Source organism: Microtus pennsylvanicus, chromosome 2 (genome assembly GCF_037038515.1).
Source record: "Microtus pennsylvanicus isolate mMicPen1 chromosome 2, mMicPen1.hap1, whole genome shotgun sequence".
Taxonomy (NCBI): domain Eukaryota; kingdom Metazoa; phylum Chordata; class Mammalia; order Rodentia; family Cricetidae; genus Microtus; species Microtus pennsylvanicus.
Window position 1 is genome coordinate 65,119,265 of NC_134580.1, and position 18,987 is coordinate 65,138,251.

At 48.3% G+C, this 18,987-nt stretch overlaps 1 protein-coding gene across 2 annotated transcripts in view; it reads right to left on the reverse strand.

The window, feature by feature from the left end:
• Matn2 (matrilin 2) overlaps positions 1-18,987 on the reverse strand; it is a 112,947-nt gene that overhangs the window by 4,990 nt on the left and 88,970 nt on the right. For both annotated transcript variants that reach the window (XM_075961220.1, XM_075961218.1), the window contains exons 9-14: positions 17,225-17,347; positions 16,870-16,992; positions 6,830-6,952; positions 5,265-5,387; positions 2,724-2,846; positions 16-429 (exon numbers count right to left, since the gene is read on the reverse strand). In XM_075961220.1, the coding sequence (XP_075817335.1) occupies positions 16-429; positions 2,724-2,846; positions 5,265-5,387; positions 6,830-6,952; positions 16,870-16,992; positions 17,225-17,347 (1,029 nt within the window). The remainder of the gene's footprint in view (positions 1-15; positions 430-2,723; positions 2,847-5,264; positions 5,388-6,829; positions 6,953-16,869; positions 16,993-17,224; positions 17,348-18,987) is intronic.

Genomic DNA, 18,987 nt, shown 5'->3' on the forward strand with positions numbered 1-18,987 from the left:
ACCACCCCGTATTACCATTGGCCTTGGCTTTGCTGGCCCACTCGGAGACATCGTCCTGAGCCCGTCCATCGGTGAACACAATGGCTACTCTGGGCACCCGGGCAGAGAGGGGCCTGGCCCCTTCTACTTGGGTAAAACTTCTCTCAAACATGTGTTTCAGGGCCAGTCCAGTCATAGAGCCTTTGCCCATGTATTTCATGTGGACCACAGCTTTCTTCATGTCCTTGGCTGAGCTGAAGTCCCTCAGGGTAAACTCCGTGCGGACCTGTGTGGAATACTGCAGCAGCCCCACCCGAGCCGCTTTGGGGGAAACTGCCAGGGAATCTATAATCCCAGTGACAAAATGCTTCACGATCTCAAAATTGTCTTCTCCGAGACTCTTGGACCCATCAATCACAAAGACTAGGTCAATTGGGCCTTCAGTGCATCCTATACGGACAGAAGGAAAGGTGGCATGGTTACAATGTTAGAGATCAGCTACATACAAAAGTATAAAGAAGCATGCTTCAGCAGGAGGCATGGCTGAGTTCGGAGATCTGTCTCTGTTCTTCAGCAAGCACACAGGACAGAGGAGTAGGGAATCTCACAAGCTACACGGTATCCACACATTGTAAAGGAAACCACACAGTGATCACTGGTAGCCAAGCCTTGCAGTGACTGCATGCAGCATGGTAAAGAATTAGAGCAGTGGTACTCAACATTGCTAATGCTAAGACCCTTTAATACAGTTCCTCGTGTTGTGATGACCTCCAACCATAAAGTTATTTTTGTTGCTATTTCATAACTGTAATTTTACTACTGTTATGAACTGTAACGTAAATATCTGTGTTTTCCAATGGTCTTAGGCAACCCACGTGAAAGAAATTGATTCCCACTAGATGACTATACCAAGGCAGTCCTTTTTGCTTTGTTGCGGGAGGCAAATAAACACAATAATTGATATATAGTATTTTGACTGCCAGTTGAGATGATTAATTTTTCCTAGCCGTTACTTCTTCCAAGAAGCTTCCACAGTAACCCAGCTTGTGTCAGCTATTCTCTGAATAAAAACCCCAACACATTAGTTTCTTCAATCAAAATCAAGTTTCTGAGTATTTGCTTTGTGAAAGGCAGTGGACACAGCAAGATTATGATAATGACTAACAAAATATCTGACACCGTGTTCCTTAAGTCCACTGTGTCCTAAGCTGTATGCATGTGGGAGGATAATTATTTAACAATGGTCTTTCTCCCCTAGTCTAGATTGTCCTTCAGTAGATACTATGTGTCATTTATTTTTGTTTGTTTTTTTTTTTTTTGATTTTTCGAGACAGGGTTTCTCTGTGGTTTTGGAGCCTGTCCTGGAACTAGCTCTTGTAGACCAGGCTGGTCTCGAACTCACAGAGATCCGCCTGCCTCTGCCTCCCAAGTGCTGGGATTAAAGGCGTGCGCCACCACCGCCCAGCTTGTCATTTATTTTTGTAGCCATAATGTTTGGCACACAATAAATACTTAATACATTATTACTGGCAGAATAAAAGAACAGAGTGGTATCTATCCATTAGGTAGTACAATTTAAGTACCCTACTGACTTACTAAGGCTTAAAAATGTATGATTTACTGAATTCTTTACCCAAACCAAGGCTTTTCAGGCACCTTTGATGGTTGACAGTAAAAAGTGAAAATGTTTTATGCAAATATGTAGGCAATTTGGATGCCGAGAGACTTTGTTCTTTCTGTAGGGCTGCATAAGAGAATTGTAACAATCCTAAATGAATGATCTCATTTCAAACAATCTACGGTATGTTATTATAATATTCTCTTTTATATATAAAGCAGCTGTCTAATCTTTCAAAGAGAAGCGCAATAATAAAGCAAGTAAAGACATACATATGCAAAAATACTTCTGTGCCCAGCCAGCAGAATATGCTAATGGGAGTGTGCATGTGAGTGTGAGCATTGGGGTTGGCTTCTTTATTTCATTAAGTGCTTGTCCTAATTAGTCAATCTATTGATTCTTTAGCCATGGAAGGGAAATCAGGAAAGACTCGTGGCATGTATGTGCTCTCCAGCAGATGTCACGGGTATTGGGGTGTCATGTATGTGCTCTCCAGCAGATGTCACGGGTATTGGGGTGTCATGTATGTGCTCTCCAGCAGATGTCACGGGTATTGGGGTGTCATGTATGTGCTCTCCAGCAGATGTCACGGGTATTGGGGTGTCATGTATGTGCTTTCCAGCAGATGTCACGGGTATTGGGGTGTCATGTATGTGCTCTCCAGCAGATGTCACGGGTATTGGGGTGTCATGTATGTGCTCTCCAGCAGATGTCACGGGTATTGGGGTGTCATGTATGTGCTCTCCAGCAGATGTCACGGGTATTGGGGTGTCATGTATGTGGTTCTACAGCAGATGTCATGGGTATTGGGGTGTCATGTATGTGCTCTCCAGCAGATGTCACGGGTATTGGGGTGTCATGTATGTGCTCTCCAGCAGATGTCATGGGTATTGGGGTGTCATGTATGTGCTCTCCAGCAGATGCTTACGGAACAGAGTCAGCCATTGTGATTCACTAACATCAAAGGTGTCCTGGCTGCTGCTGCTGAGCGTGGCCCTGCCTTCTCTGAGTGTACACTTCTGTGTTTATGGGAGAAGCAGGGCTAAGGGGTCTATTGCCTGAAGATGCTCCGGAAAGAATTGGTCCACAGCCAAATGGGAGCAGAGAGCTGGTCCAGGTCACTCACTCTTGCAGTGCTTCCCATCCTCAGCCAGGACAAAGCCCTCTGAGCATTGGCACGTATAGAAATCTCCGTTGTTCACACATATGTGCTCACAGCCGTGGTGGGTTGACTTGCAGACATCCTTCCCTGGGGAAAACGTGGGGAGATGAAGGAAGTCATCTACTTTACAGCATCCATCATTGCAGTCCATGCCAGGCAAAGAGCAAGGGCAGCTCCTCTTAGAAGGCTTGCTCCTCCTGGCCCTGGATTTGTCGTTTAATTTTGAATGACTAGATGGGCTTTTGCTTCCGATTTTGTAGTAGAGATCCCAAGTAACCCATGTCGGTTACCTAATGAACTTCGCAGAGGTGAGGTAACTTGAACTCCTTGAAGTAGTTATGACCCTTTAATCCCCACAACACCCCGGACACACGGCTAGGTATACACAAGGAATGCCATGCGTCTGACTGAGTTGTGCAAGGTTGTCCAGCCAGACAGTGGCCCAATTGAGGCACACTTCCTCCTGATTGTATGACACCCCAGGGCTTCATCTACCCTTTAAAAGAAGAAACCTTGGGCTGGAGAGATGGCTCAGCAGTTAAGAGCACTGACTGCTCTTCCAAAGGTCCTGAGTTCAATTCCCAGCACCCGCATGGCAGCTCACAACTGTCTGGGACCCGACACCCATGGCAAATCACCAATGCACATAAAACAAACAAACAAATAAATAAGAAGAAACCTTACATGAAATTGGGATCTGTAACTATGGATACCTCTAGGAAGTGGGAAATAGTGAGAGTTAATTGAGGGCTCAGCTTGCAAAGCCAGAAATTTGAGTGCCTTTTACACAACTGCTCGATGTATTGACCAAAACATATGCTGACTGAATAGGAAAATACGACTCAGGCAGACCGTGGACGGTCTCAGTGAAAGAATCAGGGCAGTCTGCAGCTAGAAACCCAGACAGTGCAGTGAGGCTGGGAGTCAGGCCCCACCCACAGCACTCTGTCAATCACAGATCCTCTCACTAGACACAAGCCACGCCCCTGGAGAAGAATGCCTGATGAGTTATCCTGCCCAGCTTTGCCGAGAGCTGGAATGTCCCATGGTCTCAAAGGAGAAAACTGCCCACAAAGCAACCTCAAAGGCAAGTGAACTTACTTAACTAAAAAAGGACACCACAGCAGTGTCAAAAACAAGTAGCTGTTATCAACCCCCAACCCTTAAAGAGGACTGCCTTCTAGAATGGGAGAAAGTCTATGCCTGTATTCCAATCCCAGCCTCATTGGGCTGCTCTTGGGTGGTGCAATGGCTAATTCTATGTAAGCTTTGGCTGGGCTATGGTGCCTGCTGTTTTGTAAAACATAGATCTAGACATTGCTGCAAAAGTACTCATGCAAGAGGTTAACATTTAAATCAGTAGATTCTGAGTAATGCAGACTATCCTTTGTAGTGTGTGTGGGTCTCATCCAATCCATTGAAGGGCCCAAGGGTAAAAGGCTAAGATTCTCAGAGGAAGGGAAGCCATTCTTCACCTGTAACATCAGTTCTACTGGATTCCAGCCTCCCTTACAGACATCTTCCTCACTAGCCCTCACAATCCTGTGAGTCAATTTCTTAAAGTCAGGTTTTTTCTCTCTCTTCAGCCACAACATGTACATACACAGCCCTCTTGCACATAAACACTATAATCTGTTTTTCTGGAGAATCCTAACATGGGTCTGTCTGTCTGTCTGTCTGTCTGTCTGTCTGTCTGTCTCTCTCTCTCTCTCTCTCTCTCTGTGTGTGTGTGTGTGTGTGTGTGTGTGTGTGTGAGAGAGAGAGAGAGAGAGAGAGAGAGAGAATGCACACTTGCACATGTGTGCATGATTGTGGAGGTCAAAGGTCAGTGTCTTCCTCAGTCACTATCCAGTTTATTTTTTGAGACAAGGGCTCTTACTGATCCTGGAGCTGACCAATTCAACTAGACTGACTGCAAGCACCTGGAGCCCTCCCCTCTTCCCCTCCTGGGATTCTCTCCTCCCCTCCCAGCACTGAGATGGCAGTTGTGCTCCACCACGCTTGCTTTTACACAGGTCCTGGGGATTGAACTCAGGTCCTCATGCTTCCACAGCAAGCACTTTGCCAACTGAGCCATCTCTGAAGTCTCTCCTAACACTAAAAAACCACAGAGCCCCCCTCCAGCCCCCTCCTACCTTCATCTTACATAAATGGTCTGCCAAGAAGAAAAAGCACTGAAATTATCTTTTTGGTCCTGATAGTCAATTGGTACCACTGATTCTAGTTCTGCCCACCAATTTGCTAGGCACTTCACTAGGCCCGTGCGTCCATCCAACCACCATGCAGAAGGCCAAGAGCTGAGAGAAAACAGCATAGAGCCTGACGACTCAGGACTACTGCTGAGACATTCCTGACTTGACCCCCTGGAAACACTTGCAGATCACCCAGAGTTGGGGTCTGAGTTTGTGATGGTTAAGAACTCTCCAAAGGGAGGCTGTGAGGATGAAGCCAAGTGTTGCAGCCAGAGTCCCACAGGCAGACACACTCTCCACCCAAGGTACTTACTTCTACAGTGCTTCCTGTCCTGAGCCAGCCTGAACCCTTCCAGACACTTGCAGACGTACGACTCGCCGCTGCTTACACAAAGGTGCTCACAGCCGTGGTCTACAGCCTGGCAGACGTCTTTCCCTGAGAAGAGTGCAGCGATTAGAACAACCACATCAGCATAAAGTCTACGTGCATTGCCCCTGGATGGTCCGTCCATCACGACATCTGGACTCGAGTGCCGCCTGAGTAGGAATTGTGAAACGGGATGAAGCTTCGTGGCTGACTTTCTTAGCTTCCGTGCCGGGGTGCAGTTCAGTCTCAGCTGTCTGCAGACGTGGCCAACAAGTGCAGATGCTATCTGACGGTTATGTAGGAGAAAGCCCCAGTGTAGCTCAGCAGCACTAGAATCTACTCTTGCCTTTGTCCCTGGCGTAATCTATGATTTAGGGGGGAAAAATCACATAACGTCTTGGAATCTTAGCTTTCCTGTCTGCAAATAAGAATGATTCCAGGTGCTCATCTTCTGTTCACAGCTGTTTGGGAAGAGCTTCGAGAAGCCTGAGAGAAAGAGGACTGAGAGATGAGAACCGTTTGTCCAGATTTGCACACTCCTCTTTGACTGCTATTATTAGGGTATCGGGGACTTAACCCAGAGCCTTGTGTGTGCCCGGCAGGTGCTTGACCACTAAGCTACACCCGCAGTGCCTTTATTTATAATGTTTATTTATGCGTCTGTGCACATGAGTGCAGTTGCCTGCAGAAGCCAGGAGAGGGCATCAGAGTCCCTGGAGCTGGAGTCACAGGAGCCTGTAAGCTGCCTGAAGTGGGTGTGAGCAACTGAATTCAGGTCCTCGGGAAGGGCAGCAAGTATTCTTCATCACTAAACCGTCTCTCTATCCTTCCATTTTTATTTTATTTTTTATTTTGAGACAGTGTCTCACTAAATTTAGTGAGACCAGTATGGCCTACAGCCCAGGAAGTCTGTGGATTTGCCACGTTCCTGCTTTAGCCTTCTAAGTAGCCAGGCTTATAGGGGTATACCAGCTGGCCTATTGTAGTATATTGTTGTTATTGAGAGAGGGTCTCACTATGTAGACCAGACTGGGCTTGAATCCGCAAATGTCACCTACATCTCTCTGCCTTCCAAGTACTGGCAATCAAAGCATATAACACCACACCTGGCTGGGCGGTGGTGGCGCACGCCTTTAATCCCAGCACTCGGGAGGCAGAGGCAGGCGGATCTCTGTGAGTTTGAGACCAGCCTGGTCTACAACAGCTAGTTCCAGGACAGGCTCCAAAACCACAGAGAAACCCTGTATCGAAAAACAAAAAAACAAACAAACAAACAAAAAAAACAACCCCCAAAAAACCACACCTGGCTTGAAGGGTTATTATTTACCAAGCGTACCTTTATATACAGCTACTTTGTTTTGCACAGCAACCCTCTTCTGCCCCAGGATCCCACCAGGACACCACATGACCTTTGATTGTGTGGTATCGACAGCTGAGAATAATTGTCTTACACCCAAGCTGACATGGTGGATCTCAGGCATGGTCATATGAGCTAGCGCTAGCAAACTTACTTCTGCAAGTTTTTCCATCATCACGGAGGATGTATCCCTCGAAACACTGACACGTGAATGAGTCTTCACTGCTTACACATGAATGTTCACAGCCGTGGTTTCCCAAAGCACACAAGTCCAGTTCTGATTATAATTACAAAAACAGAAGAAAATTATTCATAGATTAGTGACCTAGTCATTCATAAAAGACACTGTGAATGTCTTAAGTTAAAACAGCATCTCTTCCCACACAGTTCATTTCAGGATAGAAAGTATCTATGAGCAAAAATTATTATTACTATTTATTTATTTATTTATTTATTTACCTTTTTGGTTTTCCAAGACAGGATTTCTCTATGAAACACAGTCCTGGCTGTCCTGGAACTCACTCTGTAGACCAGGCTGACTTTGAACTGATTGAGATCTGCCTTCCTCTGCCTTAATATATACAAAGCACAAACATCCCATTCCACAGGAAAAAGGGAACAGAGAACAGTTTCCAAAAGGAGATGTAAACATCTATGACTATGAGAGAAGACATCTGATGCCAACTTTTCTGTGGATCTACAAATGCGTGCAGAACACGTAGCCGAGTCCTTCATTTATTCAAAAGCAGCAGAGTTCTTTGCTGTTTTTTTTTTTTTTTTTTTTTGAGACAGGACGTCCCTATCTCAAACTGGCCTTGAACTCAAGATCTTTTGCTACAGCCTAAGGGCTAAGCTTCAGCACACCTAGATAGTCAGCAAATTTGTGAGTTCTTATTGTGGGCCAGGCATTGTTCTAGCCACTAAGGACAGAATAACCAGTTAAAAAAAATGGCTTTGCTTCCGTGGGACTTTGCATTTGGCAGTGGGTGTCAGGAGTACATGAGGGTGTGGAGGGTGTGGAAGACAACAGACAAGCAAGCCTTCTCAGTGGGGACAGATAGTGGCTGCTGGGTCAGGGTTTGACATCCTACACAGTATCACATAAGGGCAGAGCCTTGGAGATGGAGAGGAGGCGAGTGCGTGGGCAAGAAAGAATGGCTGCACACTGCAGATGCAAGGGCATGCTCACCACGTTGCAGGAGAGGCAAGGAACCCAACATGGTAGGAGTAGGCAGCATAGGGGCATACAAGCAGGCATGTCTGAGGGAGAAGGGCAGGCACGGGATGCTTCGAGCAGTAGGATCCCCAAGTCTGGCTGTGTTTTGAAGTACAGAATGGTGTAAGGGTAGAGAAGGAATACAGGGGACGGATTCAGCCTACTGTCATGGTCCTGCTGGCCCAGAACACTGGCGATGACGTGGTCAGACTGGCTATGTTTTGAAGGTAGAGCCTATGAGATTTGCTGGTGAACAGATGTTAGATCACAGATCTTCTAGCTGCCTTTCTCCCCCTTCCAGAAACAGACCACCCCTCCCTGAAGCCTGACTCCCTGGTAGCTTTCTCCTTCCCTCTTACAGCTGTGAGAAAGCCGGGCCACCCTGATTCCTAGACCACAGGCAACCCTGGAATGCTAACTACTCTTGTCGGTGCCAGGCCCAGGCAGATCACATGGTATGGAGGCAGGCCATTTCCAGTGTCCTCTAAGAATGCCCTTTGTTCTTCAGAGTGGATGGGCTCTCTCGTCAGCTTCTCCACCCTCCCATGTCCTGGCCTGATCACAGCTGCCCGTGATCTCTCCTGATGAAGTTCATCTAAAAGGGTAACTTTGTGTCAACTCCTGTTCTTTTCAACAATGAAATGAAGAGCCCACCATCACATGGCCAGGACTGGAGAGCCAAGGATGACCCATGGCCAGGACGGAAGAGTCAAAGATGACCAGAGGTCACTGGACTGAGCTACTGAAGGACATCATTGCTGTTTATACAGCTGGGTGACTTCTGGGAACTAGGTTTGTGCCCCTGTGGAAACAAGGCTGACAGTTCAAAGCTTGAAACAGAGGACCAGGGCAGTGACATTTGATGACAGCCATACATTAACTGAAAGTTAACCCAGCCCTTTAGAAAATGAACAGGATTTCAATGGAGTGCATGCTCCAAAGTGGTAGTGGTGATGGCAGCAGTGATGCTCGGGAAGAATCCACCCACACCATTTTTTTGTTGTTAAGCATTATTACAGCTTTCTCAGAGAAGGGGGAGTCCTCAGAACTACCCTGCAGGCTAGTTCAGTGTTATCCTCATCAGCTGGCAGGAGAAACTATGCTTGAGGAAAACTGATTACAGCTTGCCAAGACCACTTGCTAGTCAGTGGAAGAACCAGATGAAAGATGTTATTTTTCGGTAATGAAGCCCGTGACTTTCCCCAACGACACACAGCATTGCCATCTGCTAAGCTTTCAGACATGGGGGGAGCCTTGCATGTCTTTGGGCAGGAACACTGCCCGAAGCTTTGAACGATGGGGAAATGATGTTAGCTGGAATTTTAACTGCAGAGGAGACTCTAAGCAGAGTTGGGCACTCCGGTTTGCTCTAAGCGTGACTTTCTCCTCTAGGCACATTCTGGACTCATTACTCATGCAGAACATTCCCCTGTGGCTGGACTAGTTCGTCACATAGTTAAAAGTACCACTAAGTGATCCAGAGCACCAACAGCTGGCTGGCACAGAGGGCAACGTTTCCCCTCCTTCACCATGAATTTATAAGAATACTCCAATTTCCAAGGTAATAAAACAGCAGAAGGTCTCTCAGGACACTTTTGCCAACCCCAATGCAGAGCAAACCCTCTGAGCACATTCTTCTCTCTGGGACTCCCCAGCCCAGCCCTGCCCCACCAGCTACAGCTCAAGCTCGTCTCGTGAAGATTACAGGGGCTTCCTCAATGGAGATATAGCCTACTGAGCCCCAGTGTCCCAAGCCTGTGCCTGTCAGGTGGCACTGTTCTTTATCTGAAGGCACCCGTGCCCACAGGGTCACGTCCCTCAGCCTTGGCTATATGCCGTGCCAGCAGCTCCTGGCCCAGCTCCTCAGTTCTCCTGGAACTGTTATCACGGGCTTTAAGGTAATGGAGCTTTCAAGCTCATCTTTTCTTCTGCTCCTCCCCGGGGCATCTTCCCAGTCAGTCCTAGGAGGCTTCTGCAGGTGACTGCTCCAAGACCGAAGTCAGCTGTACTAAAGGACAAACCTGCCTTCAGAGGGTGCTGGGCAGTGTCCACAATGCTACAGAATGCACTGTTTGTAAGGGTGTCTAGAAATGGGACAGGCCAAACGCAACGGAACAGTACACAGCTATGAAAAGAACGAGGACCTTCCAGAGGTAATTGTGGTGGTTTGAATAAGAATGGCCCCCATAGGCTCATAGATTTGAACACTTAGTTAGCAAGGAGTGGCACTATTTAAAAGGATTAGGAGGTGAGGCCTTGTTGGGGGAAGTGGGTCACTGCTGAGGAAAGCTGCCAACAGGGAGCAGACCCAGCCCAAGAAAGCAAAGTACGTTAGAGTCAACCAAGCTGACAGGAGCTGGAGATCTGAAGGGTACTTCGACATCAGACCTGAGATGCGGACTTTGGAGTCTGCACAGCTGGCTTAGCAAGCATGTGTGGATGGTCAATGTGTACAGAACTCACTTCCTGCCCACAGGCTCTGGTGCTTCCACTTTGGAAACCAACTTGGCCTCGGCTTTTCCCAGAGCTGATGACACTCCACGGTGGGAATGTGCTTCAGAGCCTCCTGAAGAAAGGAAAGCAGCCACCACCACCATCTCTGACTCTGCACTAGAGTAACCACCAGCCTGGGGAAGTTGCGTGCACCTTGACTGTGCTTGGTTAGCAAGCATTTGCAGACTGATGACCTGTGCCCACTACTATCTATATTTGGAGACTGGAAAGGACACTGGAAAAACGCTGGTCTAACTCTACCTTAGAGGGGAGGGCACTGATGGCCAGCAAGCAGAAGTGATGCTCTCAAGGCTCCCTAACCTGCAGATGTGACTTGTCTTGGCTGTACTGACCCAGATAGGTCACAGATCTATCTCCGCTGTGTTTCCTGGTCATCCCAGCTCCATGGGGCTAATCAGTCTGGCTAGATTCTTGGAAGACAAAGGAACGATTTGCTCAAGGTAGACTCCACAAAGTTTGTCACCTCTCTGTGCCACAGGTGACAGTCCCACCTGCTCCTGCGGCTGCTCTGGCACTCAGTGTTCTGACCTCCCCATGGACTCTCCGGATGGTGGACCTGCACAGGCTGTGGACCACGTCTGGGAAGCTCTTGTGTTGCACCTGTGGCTGTCTCCCCTGACAGAGTCTCTAGCATGGGATTAAACATCTTTCCCTGAACTCCATGCTCTCATGGCGGTTCTGCCGGTGGTCTCCACCCAGATTGGGTGACACATCTTAAATATCTCTTCCAGAGAAAAGTTAACCACTGATGGGGCCAACATTGAATTAGTTCAATCCCAGGAGCTACCAGCACCTGACAAACTATATGCAAAGATGTGAAAGATTAAGTTCTTTTTAATATTTATTTATTATGTATACAACATTCTGTCTGTGTGTATGCCTGCAGGCCAGAGGAGGGCACCAGACCCCATTACAGATGGTTGTGAGCCACCATGTGGTTGCTGGGAATTGAACTCAGGACCTTTGGAAGAGCAGGCAACACTCTTAACCTCTGAGCCATCTCTCCAGCCCCAAGATTAAGTTGTTTTTTTTTTATATTAAGTATATATATATTTTTTATTTTTTATTTATTTATTTATTTATTAAAGATTTCTGTCTCTTCCCCGCCACCGCCTCCCATTTCCCTCCCCCTCCCCCAATTAAGTCTCCCCCCAGCCCGAAAAGCAATCAGGGTTCCCTGTCCTGTGGGAAGATTAAGTTCTTAAGCGAGCATTGAGACTCCAGCCCAGGGAAGGGGATGAGTCAGACTCAGTTACTAATCAGTGCTGACGTAGAATGGGGTGGAAGGCTTAGACGTCTCAGAACAAAGCATCCCCCACTCAAATAAATGCCTTCTTGTGTAGGAGCCCACTCCTGCAAAGTCAGCTGGGGTTCCTGGATAGGGGATCCTCAAGACCAAAGGAAAGCTGGATGAAAGAAACAGAAGACAGGACAGAATCGGGAGGTCTCTCTGGTCATGCCGAAACAGCCAAATGGCCCAGAGTTTATTTCAGAACTTGCTTATGTATAAAAGCAGAATGAAGCACAGCACAGGCGGTCTGTGTCTAATCACAAGACCATCCCTGTCCTTGAGTGAGCAGCCTCCTAACTAGCATGCGCTTGCTGCTTAGGAGCAGCCTTAGTTTCTATCTTGGGGTTCCTGAGGTTTGTCGTCAGCAGCATCCAGTCTACTAGACAGAGTGTTCTTTTCTCACGGGCTAACTCAGAAGTCTCTCCCAGCCCTCAGGTCACAAGAAAAAGCAGAGCAGGCAAGCTTGAAGTTCAAATGAGTTCTTCAAGCCAGAAATGACTCCAGATGGAAACTGAGTCACACATTCTTGGGGATGGAGAGATGGCTCAGTGGCTGCTCTTCCAGAGGTCCAGAGTTCAATTCCCAGCACCCACATGGTGTCTCACAACCATCTAGTGGGATCTGATGCCCTCTTCTGGCATAAAATTGTATATGCAGATAGAGCATCATATAAATAAAATAAGTAAATAAATCTTTTTTAAATTAATTAATTAATTTATTTATTATGTATACAATATTCTGTCTGTATGTATGACTGCAGGCCAGAAGAGGGCACCAGACCTCATTACAGATGGTTGTGAGCCACCATGTGGTTGCCGGGAATTGAACTCAGGACCTTTGGAAGAGCAGGCAATGCTCTTAACCACTGAGCTACTTCTCCAGCCCCCAAGTAAATAAATCTTTAAAAAAAGAAGTTTAAGAAGAAAAGAAATGTCTTTCTATTTTCTGTTCACATTGGGGGGAGGCAGGTCACACATTTAACTAAAGCCTTGTGAATGGGGTCTGCCATCTGCAGCCAGGATGGCTCGAAGTTTCACAGTATAGCTCAGGTTTTGGGGTCCTGGAACTGCGTTTCCCACATCTAAGTTATATACCAGGTGAGTCTTGCATGTGGTATGGCGGTTGCGGGAATTATGGGGTGATATGTCCAGGGTACTCAGACTTCAGCAGCAAAGACAGATAGCAACCCCAGGTCTGGTTCTCCCTCTGGAGTCAGTTTCCCCCCTCTATCTCTGTGCATTCTAGGGATCAAGCAGCTCACCAGGCTCGCATGGCAGGCACTATACTGAGTTATCTTGCCAGCCCCAGGCTAGTGTTTTTATTTATTTAAAAAGATACCAAAGAGCTCAGTCATTCGTTCCCTGTCTTCATCTCTCTCCCTCCATGAGAGGACACAGTCGGCGGTGGGGGCAAGCCCTCCCCAGAGCATTTCCATGCTGACATCAGACTTCTAGCTTCCAGGACTATGAGAAAGACATTTCTGTGGTTAGGAAACAATACAGAGTCTGTATCTAAGCAGACTTAAACACTGGAGGCAGGCTGGAGAGTTAGGACTTTGGGGCTGAAGGGGCCTTTTTAGATCAGCCTGTGGTACCTAGTCTGGAAGTGTGGCCAACTGGATCCCTGAGGTTTAAGAGTATGGCTTCTATCCAAACAGTGTCCTCCTAGGCTTATCCTAGGGCGATGGATAGACCACTGAGCTTGCCAGCTTCCACAGTAGGGAGTCTCTGAGCCCTGCAAGGAGATGGGTCTCCAGGCAGCAATTACACGGAGCTCCCTTTGGACCTCTTGGTAAAGAATCTGAAGCTGAGGAGTGAGAACTGACATGGAGTCTAAGGCCCACTACACATTCTCAAAACATGTCTATGAATATAGGTTCCTGTGCCACACAGGGGCTCTGAAAGACAGAAATAACTGTTCCCAGGTTGAAGGTGAGCGATCAGACACACAGGAAGGCTTTGGAGCCCAGCTCCATACTCTATATTCTACCTGTTCCCTTTCACACCTGGGCACAGGTGTCCAGGGGGTGGGAGGAAGAACTCGGCACCCGTTGGTCAGAGAGTCGGAAGTTTCCGTAAGGCTGCTTCTGGTGACAGGCTGGGTTTCTGTGTGCAGGGAGGCTGTCCTCAAGGGAGAGAGGATAGATAGTGTTTGCTCAGTGTCTGTTTTAGCTGACACCCAGGGAGCTATGAGGACATCCCAGGAAAGGCCCTCACAGGTAGAAAAAAAGGCTTTCAGAATCAAGGATTGTTGTTGGAATCTTTTCTGGGAGGTAGTAGGGAGCCCTTAAGGTGACCGAGCCTGAGCTGGAGCCTGCATCAGGAGTCAGAGACAAAGGAGAGTGAGCTAGTCTGTTCATTTCTTACCCATTCCATCCACCACCCCATCACTCTGCAAGGCCGGGCCCTGGGAACCCTGACTCCAGATGACACCTGACCTCTGCCTCCGAAGGACGTGTAGACAGCAGACTGTGCACTTCCTGCACAGTGGGCCTATGGAGTCTTGTCTGGCACTGTGTTGATCTTGCATGAGCTGCTTTTAAAAGAAACTTCTAGTGAGGAAAAGAGAGCCCTAAGCTGCAGCTGGAAGAGGACACCTCCTCCCTCCCCCAGCCCACTCCCAATCTATACAGCTAGAACCGGCATCAGAGGACTGAGAGGAGAGGACATCTTCACTCCAGTACCCACTACATTCGGAACAGAGGACCAGGAGAGGACGGCCTCACTCCAGTACCCACTACAGCCGGAACAGAGGACCAGGAGAGGACGGCCTCACTCCAGTACCCACTACAGCCGGAACAGAGGACCAGGAGAGGACGGCCTCACTCCAGTACCCACTACAGCCGGAACAGAGGACCAGGAGAGGATGGCCTCACTCCAGTACCCACTACAGCCGGAACAGAGGACCAGGAGAGGACGGCCTCACTCCAGTACCCACTACAGCTGGAACAGAGGACCAAGACAGATGACTTCACTCTAGTGTCTACTTGGTCCCTGGGGCCCAGAAACTTGGACTTTGGCTCTCTACACTTCAGGCAACTCCGAGAACGAGTGAAGGGCTCTTCAGATCACCTGTTGTCAAGGAAACCCTCATCTATTGGTGAAGGCCTAGCAGACCCCAGCTGGCCCCCATCCCTTGTCCACCAGGCTTTAACTGAAAAGGTGCAGTCATGTTATCTGGCTGTGTGTCATCTGGCACGGGGCAGGGGAACACTCATCCCAACTGCTCTTAGTTATGACCACACTGGAAACCTAGGCCATGATTACGGGATGGAGCAGCTGTACTGAATCACTGGAGAGCAGACAGAAAGTCTTCAGTGAGGGGAACAGCTCTGGCGGGATATGCATGTCTGTCCTGTGTCCATCCGAGTTAAGTTCCAGCCCATCTGAGTACCTCATAACCACCCAACCAGACACAAAGTTCCCTTCCAGTTGCTGGACTTTCACTCATACAGACAATGACACTACGCCTTTAGTCACAAACTTGACTCTTTAAATGAGAAAGCAGGCGGCGTTTAAAGATGGTGAAGGCAAAACTCTGATTAGGAGAGGGGCCGGAGAATGAACGGAGGGTCGGCAAGGGTTTCAGATTCTGTGAGAGGATTTTAGAAGTCCTACAATTATCTCCCTCTCAGCTCTTGATTGTCAGACTGAAGAGAACAAAGACGGGGCATGAGGAATCTAAGACAATGGGGAATTACATCCACAATCCCCTCCCATCTGACTCTGGCAGGCAGGCAAGTATAGATGGTATTTAACTTACCCTTTTCCACACCCCCAGCGCCCAGGCCCTATTAGAGTTGGCTGCAGCGGCACCGTGTGAGCCGCTGGGCAGGGATCCACAAGCAAGCTGGAACACGGTCTTGCCAAGATCCAAGAATCCATCCCAAACTGGGAAAATATTTTCTCACAAGAAGCACCAGCCATTGCTGCACATCTGTGCAGACAGCTCATCCGCCCATGTGAGCAGATGAAAATACAAAAAGGTGGACCCAGCATGAGTGCCGGACCTACAGCTGTATCGCTGGCCAAGGAACTTGGTCCTATAACCAGAAAGGCAGTAGCCAGCGAAAGCAAAGTATGGTCTTTGCTTCCAATTTGACACTTTCTCTCAAACGGTTCTTAGTCTTTGATCTCGGTCCAGCTGGAAATGGGAACGCAGGGCAGAAAGCACAATGGCTTTCTTGAGTGGGAGAGACGACGGAGCCTGGAGTTTTGGTTGTGGTTTTTTTTTTTTTAATGGAGATGGGCGTTAGAGCCAGCTACAAGGAGACATTTACCTAGACATTGTCACTGCTGACCTGGCCTTGTGCTGAGAGGTGAGAGAGAAGACAAGGATTTCTCAGACATCTCCCGTTCAGAAGTAACTGGGGTCTCACACAGAGAGAGCCCCTACTTAGTAGAGGGCCATCTCAGACTCTTTCCTGAGTCTGAGCTGCAGTTATTCCATCTGTCCATCTGCCCATCTGTTGCTGGAGTGTGACGGCATGTGCTTCGCACAGTGCTCAGCCTGGCCTGGCATGCAGCCAGCTGGCAATTGTCAAGTTTCTGTATTGTTGGTCACGGGCGTGACTGGCTGGGGGTGGAGTGTATCTGAGAGTGTGTGTTCTCTGTGGTCCTGTTCACAATACATGGATAGAATGACAAAGAAGAGCAGAAGTTTAAGATGTTGGGGCTTTATTCTGCTTCATCTTGCGGTGGGAACAGCCCAAAGATGAGGAATTATGAACAAAAGAGGTGGAGACCGAGGGACGGATCCCACTTTACAAGAATCCATTCTCTATGACCAGTCCACGTCCCCGAGAAAGGCATTAATCCTTCCTGTCGACATAATTGCCTTGGAAAACTTTCATGTCTCAGATGTGTCATAATGGCAACCAAATTCGAACATAAATCTAAGTATGGCCAAATCACAACTCATACCACAGCCACATGCCAAGAGTGAGGGCCTGTTTCATAATGGTGGTGAGGCAGGGTGTGGAGACCGCATAAGCCATTTCCGGGAGCATGGGAAAGAAAGTCTGGCTTTGAGATGCAGGCACACATATAACCAGGGTCCCAGTCAAGCCTGAGCGGACACTCAGGTATGAATGGTCGCCGTCCACTGGCTCCTACAAGAGCCTGTGCTGAGTCCTGTCTGTCCCAGGATCTCACATGTGATCGATCACACTTACTTGCACAGGTCTTCCCGTCGCTGCGGAGCACGTGACCCTCAGGACATTGACAGGCAAAGGACTTGTCTGTGTTGACGCAGGAATATTCGCAACCGTGGTCACTCAGCAAGCAGTAATCCGCCCCTGTAAAACCAAAGCCACGTGAGATCCCTGGGGCCTCCGTCCGCAAGGCCTCTGAGCTGCGATGGAAATTAAGTAACAGTTCACACTTATGGCTATTAAAAGCACTGGTCCCCTGCAGAATTCCCCATAGTCTCCATGGAGGGCAGAGGAGATCATGCTGATCTTGGCATTGTCCGTACACTTCCCTCTTGTGACAAACCCTTCCCTAGTGGAGAGGTGGAAGGGGACTCACTGGAGCAGGTCTTGAGGTCATCATTGATGAGGAAGCCTTCCGAGCACTGGCAGACAAAGGATTCCTCCGTGTTCAGACATAGCTGCTCACAGCCGTGGTCTTGCTGTGCACAGTGGTCCACCCCTGCATTAGTCACAAACACAGGAGAACATAAAGGGACTGAGGTGCCAATGCCTGACTGTCAGCCAAAGCCTTCCTGGAGGCCACAGCCACCACAGGGAAGGGTCCACTCTACCTCATACAACTGGACTTGCTGGGAAATCAGCCTTGCTCCATGTCATAGCCAGCTCCAATGGACTTGACACAAACCTAGAGTCACTGGGGGAGAGGAACCCTCATTTGAGGAATTGCCTCCACCAAATTGGCCCGTGGGCATGTGTGGTATGTTCTTGATTGTTGATTGATCACAATCCACTGCGAATAATGTCCACCCAGGGAAGGTGGTCCTGAGTGGTGTAGGATCATGAGCTGAATATGAACTGGATGCAAGCCAGCACACAGCATTCTTCTGTGGCCTCCGCCTCAGCTCTTGCCTTGACTTCCCTCAGTCATTAACTGTGACATGGGGGTGTAAGTGGAAATAAACCCTTTCCTCCACAGGTTGTTCTTGGTCACGGCATTTATCAGAGCAACAGAGAAGCAAACTAGATACAGTTGAAGCCCTCCAAACAGCGGCTGGCATACAGCAACTGTTTAACGAATGGTTGTTATTATTACTAAGTAGTGCTCAGAAAGAATCATTGTGTAATTTATTTTTATTTGAAAAAGAAAAAAAGTGATTTTTTAAAAATTCTCTTGATCAGGACATCCAGATTCAGACAGTAAACAAAAGCCTTGCTGCTTGTGTGGCCCCTTCTGGCACCCAAACCCCACACAGCTGGTCCTTGGACAGGGACCTGGAAATACATAGCTGGGGTGGACGCTCCCATAGAGAGCCCCTGGGCTGCCTCCCAGATTTACTGAACGGAGAAAGGGCACCCTCCACCACCTGGACAGACACTGAAGACTTCATGATGGCCCACTGAGGTAAGCCTTTTCATTCTTGTGTGGCTGAAGGACCAGCAGCTTCTGGAACAATCCATCGGTAGACACACCCCAAAAACACTTACAGCATCTCAGGAGCCACCAACCCACGCTCACATCCTGATTCTGCCATTTAAATTTTAGGGAGGCGCGTGAGAGCTAGGATGTTGGAGGTGCTCGCAACTGTGCCTGCCATGTGAGTGCTCAGAACGCTGTGTCATCACGCCTGAGAACGGCGTGGATTTTATCTCCCTGGGAGCTTCTGGATGGAAATAGCTTGTTTAAGAGTTCTGAAAGTTTGAACAGAGGAAGACCCCCATCTCTTCTGGGCTCTTCTAGACTTCGCAAGGTGTTGCAAGATATTTGATCACACGTGAAACTCTGAGACTGTGTTAATAAAATTAAGCTTGGATGGGGGGTGGAGTGGACAAGAATTAGCCATAGAGAGAGCGAAGGCGTAGGGAAGGACTTAGAGATTTGTGAGATTTGTGGTTTTTTGTTTGTTTGTTTATAGGTTTTTGTTTTTTTTTGGCTTGGGAATGTCGGTGAGTTACGTCTCAGCTTCTCTGAGCTATCAAGTTTTCACCCTAACATCTGACTTCTTTATTGGTAAACAGAATAGAGACTTAGCTAAAACCTACATTTGGCGGCCACAACGGCAGCCCAGCCAGTGCCGGTGGGACCTGAAATCCCGCCAGGCCCACGGTCTGAGGGGTGGGGTGCTGACTATGGGGTGCAGG